General features: G+C 41.7%; 1 protein-coding gene across 1 annotated transcript in view; it reads right to left on the reverse strand.

The window, feature by feature from the left end:
• The window catches only part of CFTR (CF transmembrane conductance regulator), a 275425-nt gene that overhangs the window by 92026 nt on the left and 167249 nt on the right, over positions 1-16150 (reverse strand). Inside the window, exons 13-17 of the mRNA XM_077472949.1 lie at positions 15638-15724; positions 12933-13665; positions 10927-11055; positions 4245-4282; positions 3728-3975 (exon numbers count right to left, since the gene is read on the reverse strand). Of these exons, the coding sequence (XP_077329075.1) occupies positions 3728-3975; positions 4245-4282; positions 10927-11055; positions 12933-13665; positions 15638-15724 (1235 nt within the window). The remainder of the gene's footprint in view (positions 1-3727; positions 3976-4244; positions 4283-10926; positions 11056-12932; positions 13666-15637; positions 15725-16150) is intronic.

Genomic DNA, 16150 nt, shown 5'->3' on the forward strand with positions numbered 1-16150 from the left:
GACTGTACCGCACTCAAGCCTATGTACCGTAGCACCCTATACCAAGTTACCAGTCCTTATAAGAACTTTTGTGGACCAAGCAGGTTGTGTGTTAGTGTTTAGCAGACTGTGCGTCAGTCCCTATACCGCTGAAGGACTGCTGCAGTATAGGGCAGCGGTCAGCAGTAGTGCACGGCAACCCTATGTATTGTGGACCGATAGCGGTCCTTACAGAACAGCAGACTGTAACGCACTCAGGCCTATGTACCGTAGCACCCTATACCAAGTTACCAGTCCTTATAAGAACTTTTGTGGACCAAGCAGGTTGTGTGTTAGTGATTAGCAGACTGTACGTCAGTCCCTATACCAATGAAGGACTGCTGCAGTATAGGGCAGCGGTCAGCAGTAGTGCACGGCAACCCTATGTATTGTGGACCGATAGCGGTCCTTACAGAACAGCAGACTGTAACGCACTCAGGCCTATGTACCGTAGCACCCTATACCAAGTTACCAGTCCTTATAAAAACTTTTGTGGACCAAGCAGGTTGTGTGTTAGTGTTTAGCAGACTGTGCGTCAGTCCCTATACCGCTGAAGGACTGCTGCAGTATAGGGCAGCGGTCAGCAGTGGTGCACGTCAACCCTATCTATTGTGGACCGATAGCGGTCCTTACAGAACAGCAGACTGTACCGCACTCAAGCCTATGTACCGTAGCACCCTATACCAAGTTACCAGTCCTTATAAGAACTTTTGTGGACCAAGCAGGTTGTGTATTAGTGTTTAGCAGACTGTACGTCAGTCCCTATACCGCTGAAGGACTGCTGCAGTATAGGGCAGCGGTCAGCAGTGGTGCACGTCAACCCTATCTATTGTGGACCGATAGCGGTCCTTACAGAACAGCAGACTGTACCGCACTCAAGCCTATGTACCGTAGCACCCTATACCAAGTTACCAGTCCTTATAAGAACTTTTGTGGAACAAGCAGGTTGTGTGTTAGTGATTAGCAGACTGTACGTCAGTCCCTATACCAATGAAGGACTGCTGCAGTATAGGGCAGCGGTCAGCAGTAGTGCACGGCAACCCTATGTATTGTGGACCGATAGCGGTCCTTACAGAACAGCAGACTGTACTGCACTCAGGCCTATGTACCGTAGCACCCTATACCAAGTTACCAGTCCTTATAAGAACTTTTGTGGACCAAGCAGGTTGTGTGTTAGTGTTTAGCAGACTGTGCGTCAGTCCCTATACCGCTGAAGGACTGCTGCAGTATAGGGCAGCGGTCAGCAGTAGTGCACGGCAACCCTATGTATTGTGGACCGATAGCGGTCCTTACAGAACAGCAGACTGTAACGCACTCAGGCCTATGTACCGTAGCACCCTATACCAAGTTACCAGTCCTTATAAGAACTTTTGTGGACCAAGCAGGTTGTGTGTTAGTGATTAGCAGACTGTACGTCAGTCCCTATACCAATGAAGGACTGCTGCAGTATAGGGCAGCGGTCAGCAGTAGTGCACGGCAACCCTATGTATTGTGGACCGATAGCGGTCCTTACAGAACAGCAGACTGTAACGCACTCAGGCCTATGTACCGTAGCACCCTATACCAAGTTACCAGTCCTTATAAAAACTTTTGTGGACCAAGCAGGTTGTGTGTTAGTGTTTAGCAGACTGTGCGTCAGTCCCTATACCGCTGAAGGACTGCTGCAGTATAGGGCAGCGGTCAGCAGTGGTGCACGTCAACCCTATCTATTGTGGACCGATAGCGGTCCTTACAGAACAGCAGACTGTACCGCACTCAAGCCTATGTACCGTAGCACCCTATACCAAGTTACCAGTCCTTATAAGAACTTTTGTGGACCAAGCAGGTTGTGTATTAGTGTTTAGCAGACTGTACGTCAGTCCCTATACCGCTGAAGGACTGCTGCAGTATAGGGCAGCGGTCAGCAGTGGTGCACGTCAACCCTATCTATTGTGGACCGATAGCGGTCCTTACAGAACAGCAGACTGTACCGCACTCAAGCCTATGTACCGTAGCACCCTATACCAAGTTACCAGTCCTTATAAGAACTTTTGTGGAACAAGCAGGTTGTGTGTTAGTGATTAGCAGACTGTACGTCAGTCCCTATACCAATGAAGGACTGCTGCAGTATAGGGCAGCGGTCAGCAGTAGTGCACGGCAACCCTATGTATTGTGGACCGATAGCGGTCCTTACAGAACAGCAGACTGTAACGCACTCAGGCCTATGTACCGTAGCACCCTATACCAAGTTACCAGTCCTTATAAGAACTTTTGTGGACCAAGCAGGTTGTGTGTTAGTGATTAGCAGACTGTACGTCAGTCCCTATACCAATGAAGGACTGCTGCAGTATAGGGCAGCGGTCAGCAGTAGTGCACGGCAACCCTATGTATTGTGGACCGATAGCGGTCCTTACAGAACAGCAGACTGTAACGCACTCAGGCCTATGTACCGTAGCACCCTATACCAAGTTACCAGTCCTTATAAGAACTTTTGTGGACCAAGCAGGTTGTGTGTTAGTGATTAGCAGACTGTACGTCAGTCCCTATACCAATGAAGGACTGCTGCAGTATAGGGCAGCGGTCAGCAGTAGTGCACGGCAACCCTATGTATTGTGGACCGATAGCGGTCCTTACAGAACAGCAGACTGTACCGCACCCAAGCCTATGTACCGTAGCACCCTAGACAGACCAAGTTACCAGTCCTGATAAAGAGCTTTGTGGAACAAGTGAGTTGTGAATGATTAGCAGACTGCAGCAGAAGGGCAGCAGTCAAGTATAATATTCTTTCTATATTTGGAAGAAAGAATATTATACGTGTACAAGCCTATTACCGTACCACTGATACCAGTCCTGAAAAGAACCTTTGTGGAACTAATAGTAACAGCAAGTCTTTAAAATTATCCTCACTGCCTGACACACTGCTTCCTGCCTGTCCCTATACAAATTGGCAAAAAAGAGTAGGCTGGAACGATTAGCTGGAACAGCTCTTTTGTGGACCTGATAGTAACAGCTAATGATGATGATGATGATGATGATGAAGAAAGACTAATCTGGCTGAGCTGTCCCTAAAATAGCAGCATACAGCGCTCTGTCCCTTTATCTAAACTGACAAAAGAAACTCAGGCTGCTGACCTAACACCTATACCAGTCCTGAAAAGAACTTTTGTGTACCAAATAGCTAGCGTTTTCTCTGTCCCTACTCCACACAGGATCCTTTCCCTACAGTGACAGAAGAAAGAATGTAAAATGGCCACCGGATCGGGTGTATTTATAGGTTAGGGGGAATGTCCAAGTGTCCATGAGCTGTCATGTCTCAATTGGTTGTCCTGTAACACATGATAAACGTGTCACGAAAGGTTAAAGTTCTTGTATACATTAAACACGTAAGTCCGCCGGGGCGAACGACGGAAAAAGGCGTTCGAACCCGCGGACGGCGAAAGTCGGAAATTCGCCGCGAAACGACCGCCGGGCGAACCGTTCGGCCATCACTACTGGTGATACATGCAATAATTCACAACATAATGAACAGTGCACAATATAGGAAACAATAAATACCTGGATGGTTACAAGGCTTCTCAATAACAAATAAAGGATAAAGCGTAATTCCAATAGATCATAGGACAGATTGCATGCCAAGAGAGGAAAAAAAAAAGAAAGAACCATAGAGTCATAAGCAGTGCCTATTATATAGCAGGTTTTTGACCAATGCTTTGGCAACCTAGAAACATACCAGCTCTCATTGTATTGAATGTCGACATTGGAGCGTGAAGAACCGCATGAAGCATTTTCTGGTGTAAGACCTTAGAGACAGATATGAGACTATGCACAAGAGGCAACCCACGAAAGATTCCCATAGCTAAAAGGGAGTCAGCCACGCCAACATAGATATAAAATACATAGTAATAACTGGTAGAGGTCACGATTACTGGTGCACTGGAGTCATTCCGATTAGTGGTTGAATTGTTTTGTAAATTACTTCTGTATAAAAAAAAAACACAGGAGAGATATACACATGAATAAAACATCGCTTTATACAAAACATAAATATATTAGCATAGATCTTCTGTCCATGGGTTATGTAATAAAATTATTTGAAGCGCCATACACAAAGAAAAACCTTCCAGTTAAGATAATTTCTCATTTTTGGCCTTTACTCATGCCGTCGTTATGACTCTAAATACACAAAAAACAGCTACCTTCACACTCTAGTGGCACTCAGAACTTCATCTTCATAACAACATACTTACTCCTTGATAAGCATTAGACCAACCAGTGAAGCAGCAACCTAAAAGGAAACACAGCATATTTTAATTTTCCCTCCTGTAGAATGTGTAGATCTAACACCAAAAATGGCAAAAAAACTGAAGATGGTATATGGAAGACACTAATGCCAAGTCATTCCATAGGACAGCAGCTGCACAGACATTCACAACTGCACCAGCTGTGTATATATGAGCGTGAGTGTATGGCAAATGCAGACACAATTGGTCCTGGCATTATCTTGGGAGAAGAATACCAATTATAGCGAGCAATGGTACACTGAGATCAATCTGCCTAGAAGCATCTACAAAACTATCAGGCCAGCTTTCTTGTGCCCCTTTCCCCAACCCACACACAGCAAATGCATTGACATAAACATAAAGATATAATAAAAATACTGAGGATTTAGCATTGGAACAACCAGGAACATGTCCATAGAGACACAATCAGTACAGAATTTTTGATTACGAAAATATCTTTTGAGATAGTGTATACAAAAAATGAGTATGTGTACTTACTAAGTTATTGTTAAAACATTTATCAGATCTGGACTTGCTACTCTTCTGAGGGAATTTGAATTACCTTGAAAGGATTCTACCTGCCCATGTATGATTTACTTATTAATTCTTTATAACGGAATTCCTCAGTGTTTTTAAAGCTAAACTCCAGTTATGATCTTTACTGCATACTTACATTGCTCCAGCAGTTTATGCCCAAGGAGCCACTGGAGAAGTCGGTAGTAGAATCACCGTAGTAGACAGTGCTACTATAGCAATAACAGTGATCTCTCAGGTCCTGTGTGGCTTCTCCTCTGCACACTCACCACAGGGAGTCACTCTCTTAAGCCTAGAACAAACTACTAGTTTGTTTTTTCCATTCAATCCTGGAAGGGCTAATTAGTACATCGACATTCAGACATTAGTACATCGATCTCACCCTGCTGTGTTATTATATACTGAGAGCTCTGAACGGGACATGGTTGGCAGACCTTTTTCAGTCATGCCCCTTCAACAGAAGCTGACCAAACGGAATACACAGGCCAAATATTGTCCGGTATACACAGGCGGAATGTCGGCCAGTTTCTATTGAACCGGCCAATGCCGTCTGACATTCAACCCGTAAGTACTAGGCTTTCGTTTTTCCACCATTTGTTTTTTTCAGGGTTCTCTGATTAAACAAGATGGAGATTGTGATGTCACTGCCCCTCTTCTCTGCAGAATGTTCAGTGAACGGTGGCCCCTGTGGTCAGTGTGCACAGGGGAATCTGGTCGGCACAGAACCTGGAAATTAATTTCTAGCACTGCAGTAGCACCAATTACAACCATAGTTGTCAGCTTCCCCAGTGGCCCCTCAGATATGAGTTATGTATACCCACATTGGTCCAAGCTAGACCAACATAAGAATGCAATAAAGATTATACCTGGAGTTCAGCTTTAAGATTTTTGGTTTGAGTTATTTGCTACTTTATATTAAAAAGGGTGTGCATTTTTGGTGGTCTTTTGATTATAGCAGATAGTGCCATTAGTCAGTGATGACTCTCTAGATTGTGTATCATACAGACACAAACAAAAATATGTCTGCAGAGACACAATCAGTACCATATTTAGTAAAGTACCTTCACTTCACTTTCATACCACTCTATTCTGCCACTGGGAATGAAGAAAATAAAATTATATTCCTGCCCCCTTGCCCCTATGCACTTATTCCCCTTCTTCTCAGTTACCTAACAGAGTGACAGGGGAGCTAACGAGGTCATGCAGCTAGTGTAGCCAGCGTGCTACTGATCTTGTGCTTTGCACTGTGTATAATGCCGCGTACACACGATCAGACTGTCCTGCGGACTTAGCCTGGCGGACAAACCGCTGGACTTTGAAGCGAAGGTCCGCCAGACTTTCCGAATGAGCGGACCTGCCCACACACAAGCGGCCTTTTTCGGCGGACTAAGTCTGCCGGACTTTTGGCGGGAGTACGCCGTACTTTTGAAAATGAATGGACTTGCCCACACACGGAGGAAACAACCTTGGCCGTTGGTTGTTGGGGTCTGTGGGCGGGGGGCTTATCAGAATCCGGGAACCCCTTTAATAAGGGGGTCCCCCGATACCGGCCCCCCACCCTATGTGAATGAGTATGGGGTACAATGTACCCCTACCAGGGCAGGACTTACCATTGGGCTTCACTGGGCTCTAGCCCATGGGCCCCGTCCAATAGGGGGCCCCGCCGAGATACATAGCCGAGTGTACTCTGCTCTGCTCACAGTCACACCCAGTCCCACCCTAGGATGGACATAACACAGGGACTGGGCGTTACTGTGAGCTGAGCCGAGTACACTTGGCTACTCTCGGCTCCGCTCAGGACTGCGAGAGGACCCGAGAGCCGTCGAGAGGACTGGAAAGCTGCTGAGAGGACCCAAGAGCCGCTGAGATACAGATGACTCTGTATCTCGGCGGCGCCATTTTTAAACTTCAAGACTGCAATGACAAGGCTGCAAATGATAAGGCTGCAAATGACACTGGACAAGGCTGCAGATGGATGGGCAAGGCTGCAGATTGACACTGATAAGGCTACATTGATGGGCATTTAAATGTAAGTTTTTTTCCTTAAACATCCCTCCTAAAAGTTTTTTTCCTTAAAATTCCCTCCTAAACTTGGAGTTCATGTTATACGGCGGCGCGTGTTATACGCCGATAAATACGGTAATGTATAGAATGTAGGGCCGAAAGCAACTCAAGCCCAGGGGCCCCCACCACCCTAAGTCCTGCCCTGACCCCTACCCATTCACCTGGTGAAAAAATGTAAAAAAAAAAAAATGTAAAAAAAAAAACACCACACAAGGGTTTAAAATAATTTATTGCACAGCTCCGGGGGTATTCTTCCGTCTTAGGGGGTCTTCTCGCCAGACTCCTCCACTATCTTCTGCTAGCTCTTTTACTAGCGGAGGAGCCCGGCTTTCTTCTTCATTGCCACCCTCTTCGGGGGTCTTGACCAGGTGACGTGGCCAGCGACGTGTCAATCTTGCCACCGTAGGCGGCAACATTGACTTCCTTCGCTAGTCCCGGTTACCTGGAGCCGCGTTCAAAATAAACGGACTTTCCTCCGTGTGCAGACTCGCAGTCCGGCGGACAATTTTTGAGTCAAAACTACTTTCTAAGTCCGCCGGACTTTTGGGGAAAAAAGTCAGCCGGAGCCCACACGCCGGATAGTCTGATCGTGTGTATGCGGCATTAGAGTAAGAGAGGCCGGTGTTTCCTTTACATTTATTCCTACATCTCATTAAAGCTAAACCCTGGACACAAGAACTTTCATTTAAATATTTTTCTCAATAGCCACAAAGAATATAAGTCCACTTTGTGCGTACCCAATTCCTTTGAAAATCCAGTTATTATCACATAAAAGCAGTGGTGACATTATCACTGTGCTGCATATAGCTTGTGTGGACTGCAGAGTTTTGGAAGAGTCCAACAGGTCCACCCATTATAGACTGCCTGCAGAAAAGTACAGGGTGGCAGATGCAAGACCAAGCACACTGCACAAGGAAAGAGAGCCCCACTGATTGGTCTTAATACAGGAAGCTCCCATACAGAGGCAACGTTTCACAATGGTCTACTACACAAATCTGGAAGAAATGCACAAAGCATGCCAAGATTGTATTTAGCCAATATTTGCTTTTCCCAATATTGTAAAAGTTCAAAGATGGCTGCATCCACCCCCAGTCATGCTATTGTTTTATCTGAGAGATGGATGGGTTAAACTTTAACAATATGGGATATTTGAAACAATGAAATATTCTGTGTAGAACTGTATGCCTGAAGTACCTGGGTGCAATTTGGGAGTCCAAACACATTTATTAAATCACCTGCAATAATTGCAAAACAGTAGCAATCACTTATTAACGTATGAGCACATGGCTACCTATGGTACAACACAGCCCTGTCTTTTGTTGTATCTAAGGCCAAGAATAAAAATGTAATTTATTGCAGCTACTAGCCTGTAGCCTTTGACCACATTCGTTTTTTTTCTTTATTTTCACTTGGTTGTTCTGTCAGTGTTCTGGTCCTAGGGTGACTGTATACTGTATTACATTCATGAAGACACAGGAATTAATTTACTAAATATTGACCCATACACACGATCCAAAAATTGGACGAGAGATCATCCGTTTTTTTTGCATGCTAGTCATATATAGAGAATGGAAAGGTTACTAAAGTTATGAAAATTCTCGTACGTCAGGATAAAAAATCAGAAGTGATGTAATGTGGTGTAGTGTATTTCTATTGTATTTTCGGACAACAACTGTACTGATTAACCACTTGCCGACCACTGCACGCTGATATATGTCAGCACAATAGCAGCAGTGGGCAAATGGGAGTACCTGTTCGTCCCCTTTAATTGGCAGGGCTAGTGGGGGACACGCGCATTGCCAGAGGCGCGTACAGCGTGACTGTGCCCGCGAGACCGACGGACTTGATGTCAGCTGGCCTCCTGGCGATTGTGTCACGGAGCCGCAGAACAGGGAAGTGCCTATATAAACAAGGCATGTGCCCGTTCTGCCTTGTGACATGACAGAAATCACTACTCTCTGTCATTGGGAGCAGTGATCGCTGTCATGTGAGTTGAAGCCCATCCCCCTACAGTTAGAATCACTCCCTAGGACACGCGTAACCCCTTCATCGCCCCCTAGTGTTTAACCCCTTCCCTGCCAGTGTCATTTACACAGTAATCTGTGCATTTTTATAGCACTGATCGCTGTATAAATGACAATGGTCCCAAAATAGTGTAAAAAATGTCTGATGGGTCCACCCTAATGTCACAGTCACTATAAAAATCGCAGATCGCCGCCAATGCTGATGAAAAAACATTTTATAATAAAAATGCCAAAAATAATATAATAGACAAAAATATGCAGAAGAATACATATCGGCCTAAACTGAGGAAAAAGGTTCTTTTAAATATATTTTTGGGGGATATTTATTACAGCAAAAAGTAAAAAATATTGCTTTTTTTTTTCAAAATTGTCACTCTTTTTTTGTTTATAGCGCAAAAAATAAAAAACGCATGATCAAATACCACCAAAAGAAAGCTCTATTTGTGGGGTAAAAAAGGACATCAGTTTTATTTGGGTGCAACGTCACGCAATTGTCAGTTAAAGCGACGGAATGCCAAATCGCAAAAAGTGCTCTGGTCAGGAAGGGGGAAAACTCTTCCGGGGCTGAAGCAGTTAAAAAAAAAAACGTACGATCTGGTATCATACGAGAATTATTTTTGTGTTTTTTCCATTTGGATAATATTGGATGAACTGTCGTGATTGGGTCTCGCAAAAACTCTGTACTAACGATCCGATTATAGTACGATCCCTTTGAAAGCAGTTTTTTTCATCTGATTTTAGGATTGTGTGTACAGGCTGGAGAGTGCAAAATCTGGTGTAGCTGTGCATGGTAGCCAATCAGCTTGTAACTTCAGCTTGTTCAATTAAAGGAGAAGTCCAGCCTGAGCTTTTTAGGCTGGGCTTCTCCTATGGGTCACAGGAGTGCAATTCGTTTTGCACTCCTGTGACCCGTTTTCTGAAGTCCGCTCTCCGATGACGTCACTGCAATCAGTCGAGGCACCACATCATCCCAACTTCAGAAGTCTGGATCCGCCAGTTGCCTTGACTGATGGCAGTCTCAGCAAGCTGCTGAGACGGCCGCTACCCACCCGTTCACAGCTCAGCGATTCAGTGAGCATGGAGGAACAATGCAGGAGAGATGTTGACTGACAGTCAGCAGCTCTCCACTCGGGGAGGAGTGAGAACCGAGCCATCGGCGATGTTTGGTGGCTCGGTTCTCAGTGCAGAGGCGCCAGGAGACAGCTGCAGCATCAGTCTGATGCTGCATCCACCTAGGTAAGTACAAATACCTCTCTTTTAAGCTTTGATAAAAAACCTGGAAACTGATTGGTTTCAATGCAGAGCTGCACCAGATTTTGCACTTTCCTGTTTTAGTAAATAAACCCCCCAGCGTTGTGTCTCTAAGAAAGAAAGTGTGTTAGGTCTGCAGAACACCTCCCCCTCTCCTCACCTCTAGTACAGTACATAGAGAGAAGGTGTTCTGTCATTTCCAGAAGTGAACTGGGATAAAACAGCAGTTCACAAAAACTTTTAGCTACTATCAAACAGAAGCAACAAAATGCTTTCATTTAACAGACCAAAAAAGAGAAAAAATGGAAAGTGTATTGCTAAAGTTTACATACATTTTAGTTATGCATGATCACACATGATACAATTTTGTTTGGTTCACTGTTACACCATAGGGAGTATTTGTCCCACCCGTTAATGGCTGCTACTCTTTTATAAAAAACTATGGACGTTTTTTTGTATTGAGAGAGAACTGTCACAAATATTTTGCATAGAGCAGATTACAGCAAAATCTCAAAGTGGTATATTACTACCCCTGGTTTATCTCAGCTACTGAGTACCACTTCCATGAAGGAAACGGGAAAGCCTTTCGCTTGTGTGCCATGGAATGCTGATCAGCTGCATGGCATTTATTAAAAAGGCAATTCAATTCCTGGGGGCACTTAGAAGCTGCTATGAGCTGCTCAGGCATTTTTAGCACAACAGGGGAACTCCTTAAATAAACCATACAAGTTCAAATAAAATGCCAAGTGGTAGTTTATATATTTTCAAATGAATACCTCTGCCAAGAAAATAACCAAGACAAGAACAAGAACAATGATTAAGCTCTTGTGAGTGGTGACGTATCTGAAATAAGTGCTCCAGGTGGTAGTTGGTGATGCGCTGTCCGTGTCATCCAGAAAACACTCCTTTAAAAAGCAGGAAACATGGCACGATTAGCTGTATGCATGTAATTCTAACTAAATGTAAGTACATGAAAAGATTGAGGGTTCTAGTAAGTCTGTGGTTTGACAATTATTTTTGGGGGGTTCACAAAGAAGGCCTGCTCCTCTACCAAATATATATATAAATATAGACTGAATTGTTAGACCAAATTTGTGGTGTTGATTTTATCTTTTTGTCTTGCAACAGCAAAACAAAAGTATTTCCACAAATCTCTGCCTAGCAAGGCATAGGATAACACATTTTTTTTATTTTATTTTCATGTTCACTTCTGCTGCCCAAGCTTGTGGAAAGAGAAGGAACAAGGAAGAAGTATCTCAGAGATGTTTGATCTACTACCAGCTTATCTGCATGGACATGGTTTTCCAACCCAACTGATCATATTCCTTAGAGAATGGTAGATTGAGCACTGACTTTTGTTTAATTTGAGGAACCATATCTAAAATATACTATGTTGTAAAATACATTTTAATAAATTATATTTCTGTACAATAATCTCTTATACATAATAATATCAGTTTAATTTACCATTTAAAAAGGAGTATTGTATATATATATATATATATATATATATATATATATATATATATATATACACACACACACACATTTATTAGGGCTCCATTCCCCAGCATTTTGTAATATAACATACAAAAATGCAGTTCCATTGCTATTATGGCTGTTCAACCATCCATCTACAATACATTTTCATAGTCTTCTTACTGCTACTTCACATCCCCCCAATATATGCATGCCCCAATCTCCGTACAGTTTAATGGAAAGCCGTAGCTTGACAAGCTTATGATTGTGTTTCCCACTAAAGAAAATAGAGCTTAGTCCACTCATGTGCTGGGAATACAGTACAGGTTACACAGTGAAGATCACCAGGTTGCATTTTAGATCTGTTAAAAATAAAAAAAATGTTGGGGGGAGGAGAGAGGACCTAAGAAGAATCAGTGCAGCAAAAGCTGACTTATTATTGAAGAAGGACACTAGTCTGCAAATGTATTTAGATCTCGATATGTAACCTATTTTTCCATGACGTATTATCCATTATATGTATTATCTGATCAAAACAAGGTACCCAGGAAAATGTTTTGCCTGTGGCCTGCTTTAAGACTATGAGTTGTATGCTGAAGGTGTGATGTGTCTGTGCCAATACACATCATTTTATGGGGGTTTAAATAATGTAGAGCTAAATTATTTTGGATAGAGCATATGCAGGTTTTTTGCCATCTGTGTCCCATTGAGGAGATTTTTGTTTAAGTTTGTTTTTTGCTAAATTCTGCTTGTGTTAGGGATTTTCTTTTACTGTGATAATGATAAACAGGACAAAAAGAGAGGGTGAATCTCCTGAAAAGGGGCACAGACAGCAATAAAACTGACAGGTGTTCCAATCCCTCCATTCTGTCCAAAACGAAAAAAAAAAAAAAAAAGTCTTGCCTTTAGATATACTGTAGGTTTATATGTAAAAGAAACTGGGTGTTCAACTAATTTCCTTTTTTGTATTCCTACAATTTAATGTACAGGCTTGGAAGCTATCTCTTTATGGGGGCATGTATAAACATGTTTCACATTGTATAAAAAGTTACTTGGTACTCTAGGGCCCAGACAATACTTTCATGGTTTTTTATATTAAAGACTAACCAGCCAGGTTGGTATTTGGCAGATTATTGCTATGTCTTAATAAATAAAATGATAAACCCGATCAGCTTAACCATGGAAATGTTTTCCTTAAGTGTATTTTGATCAGACTTTTCAAGCATGCCATCTCCAGTAAGGACATAGTAAAAAAATATTTTAAAATAAGACAACTTAAGAAATCCACAAATCATATTTATACCTTTAAATCTTCTTCATTAATTTCTTCACTGATTTCCATGATACTCTCTTGAGAGGCACGTCTGCTGTAAATATCTAATTCTCGTGTTATTACGGATTGGGGAGCCATTGACATTTTTCTAATGGAAGCACCCCCTCTTGCAAAAGCAATTTGACTTTGTGAAACTGATGTACCAGTCATTAAGTTCAACACTGACTGCCTCCGTCGACCGTGAAAAGTTGGACCCGCATTAAGAATGTTGCTCCGTGGTAGGATGGCTTCCCCTTGTTCTGAATCGGGAACTAAGGAAAGTCTTCTTTCTTCTGGTTCTGCAGGGGCCTCTTCTTCAATTCCCCCCATTTGTGGCTGAGATTTCTGCATGATTGAAAACTTTCTACTTGACTTCCGAGAATTTATTATGGAATTTTTCCTCTTCTCAATAATTTCTGCTGCCTGCTTAAAGGACTTATTTCGGGCTTCATTTCTAGCAACTATGGGTTCACTGTCAATGGAGAGTCGTCTCAATGTCTCTGTTAATATAGAATTTCTCCGTTCTGCACTGAAATTATCAAAGGCATCAAATCCCATAAGCAGGGAACTGAAGTCTGGACGTTGCTCTTGAAGCTCTGCAAATGTTCCATAAAAATAAGAGGTACCTTCATGCAGAATGAGTACTTTGTCAGCTTTTTTCAGCTGTTCCAGTTTTGAGGTAACTAGAATCCTGGTCTTGTTGGCCATTAGCTTGCAAATACAACTAGGAAAAAAATAAACTATACAGTAATCATCATAAGAAATCATATTTTAGACTATATATATATATATATATATATATATATATATATATATATATATATATATATATATATATATATATACACACATATATATATATAATTATATAATATGAAAAACACGCTTTACAAAAAAAAAACACAGATTTTTGAGGCTGCCCTGGGTTCCCTTAGCCAATAATGTGGACCATAGAGAATCAGCTTTTGATTTGCCTACACAGAGATTTCAGACCTAGATTTGTATTTGGGAAACGTATCAATAACAGAAATGTCTGCCCAGGACCCACGCACGGATAGATATTTCTTTCGTTTTTAACAACTAATCAAAAAATGGAAAAAAAAAAATGAAAGCAATGTTTCTCCTGGAAAGAAAAGCTACATTCACTACCAATGCAAAAACAGATGAAAAACTGGCCATCTGTAAGTTTACATGTTTTTCGTCCAATCCATTTTTTTAATGGAAGAAAAATAGAGCCAATCAGTTTAAAAAAACAGATGATGACAGATGTGGATGTAAATGGATGATCATCCATTTCCATCCGTTTTTCCATAGAGATGCATTGATGTCCATTTTTCATCCATCAATAGATGGATGAAAAACGGACAAACGGACAGCATGTATGAAAGGGGCGTAAAATATAAGACTATGATTTGTAACTTAAAAAATTATATAGTAAGAATGTAAAACCTAAATCTAGCTTTTAGCATAAAAACTCACATATATTAGTAAAGCAAATATGAGGATGAATAAATGAGATAATCATAAACAATTTCTGTCATTCTGCCATCAGCAAGGAAAAATGTCTTTACATAACGTGGGGACAAAGTGGCCAAGTGCAAAGGACAGGAAAGGATACAGTAAAACAAAAAACAATATGTAACTTCTAGCAGCTGCTTTGTCTGCACACATCTATCATACATATAATACATTTAAAGAAATAGAGCTTTAGCATAAATCACATGCATTCTGTTGATCAGATAATGCCAAAAAATAATATTTGAGGCTTCTAGCATTTCTACATATACTAGGTGAATTCACACTACAATGCAGAATCAATGACCCGGCCACTCTGGGTTGCCAACTGCAGTAGCGTAGTGCATGATTCAGGGCATCACATGACTCCCTTTTTTTCTTTTATAAGCTTACAAAACATACACTTCATTCACTGCAATGCAGGGCATTGTGATGCTATGCACTGTCTTACATTGCAGTGCAATTCGGCACAGTTTGCTGTGATAATACAGCATGTTTGCATTGTACCGCTGCAAGCTGTGATGCATCACAGGGCTCGGTTGAAGTGTGAATGGGACACACAATTGCCTCCTGTGTATCCCTGTGGTGACAAACGTTTTATAAAGCTGTAAAACGTCTGTCACCACATTTAGTGTGAATAAGCCCTAATGACTGATGATCTAATACATATAAAATAAGTTTAGATTATTCTGTTTCACAGATTATAGATTTAAGATGCTTAGAATCTTTACATACACGTATTTAGGGTGAAACCTGTTTACTAATGCAGCAGCCCCGCTCCACCCCACTGATCTGCCATTGTGACAGTGGGCAGGAGGATACTTTCCCAGCACCCGCTGTCACAATTTAAAAACAGGGTGGGGACTCCACCCACACAGCCATGTTATTCATTTACAATGATCTGTGAATTAATGAATTATAAGTCCTATCTGCGACCATGGCAGATAGCATTGTAGCTCTCAATGGACTGCGAGGGCGCTGATGAGAGCTCTCATAGTTCATTAACACTTCCTGCACTTCGGTAACTGTCCCTAAGGGATTAGCAAAAACCACTAGAGTTGATGGACCTAAGTGTTCAAACATATATTGCCTTTTTATTTCTCATAATGGTGCCCTGTCTTGGTAGATTTTAGTACATGAATTTATGTATACAAATAGCAGTGAATGATTTGGTTACATACCTTTCAAATATCTCTTTCTCTGTAAACAAATCAAGGTAACTAAATGGAGAATCCAGTAGGTAGAGGTCAGCATCTTTGTACACAGCTCTAAATAAACCACAAATAGAAATTAATAGGTAGAACATTTATCAGGACTGAACCCTATATGCACTAATACATGCTATATAATTTTTTATATCAAATAATATATAAAGTGCCTACTGTCAGAAACTTTACAGAATTCCTGACCTTTGTGGAATGGCAAGTGCAAGCTTTATTACACTTTTCCATCACTGTGTTCATACTGCCCTTATCATTTTGACTGTCAAAAGTTTCATTTCTTACTCTCCCCTTTCATTTTTTTCTTCTCTTTCCCTTCCTATATATTAGATTTTTATATTTATTCAGTAATTTACCTCCCCCTTTCTCTTTGTTTTCTCATATTTATTGCTACCCCCCCCCTTTTCCCACCTTCATTTATTTGCCCTCTTTATTAGTTCCTTATTTCAAGGCTGACCATACACTATAGATATT

This window comes from Lithobates pipiens, unplaced genomic scaffold (genome assembly GCF_037356315.1).
Source record: "Lithobates pipiens isolate NorthernLeopardFrog02 unplaced genomic scaffold, aLitPip1_a1.2 Scaffold_8, whole genome shotgun sequence".
NCBI classification, from domain to species: Eukaryota; Metazoa; Chordata; class Amphibia; order Anura; family Ranidae; genus Lithobates; species Lithobates pipiens.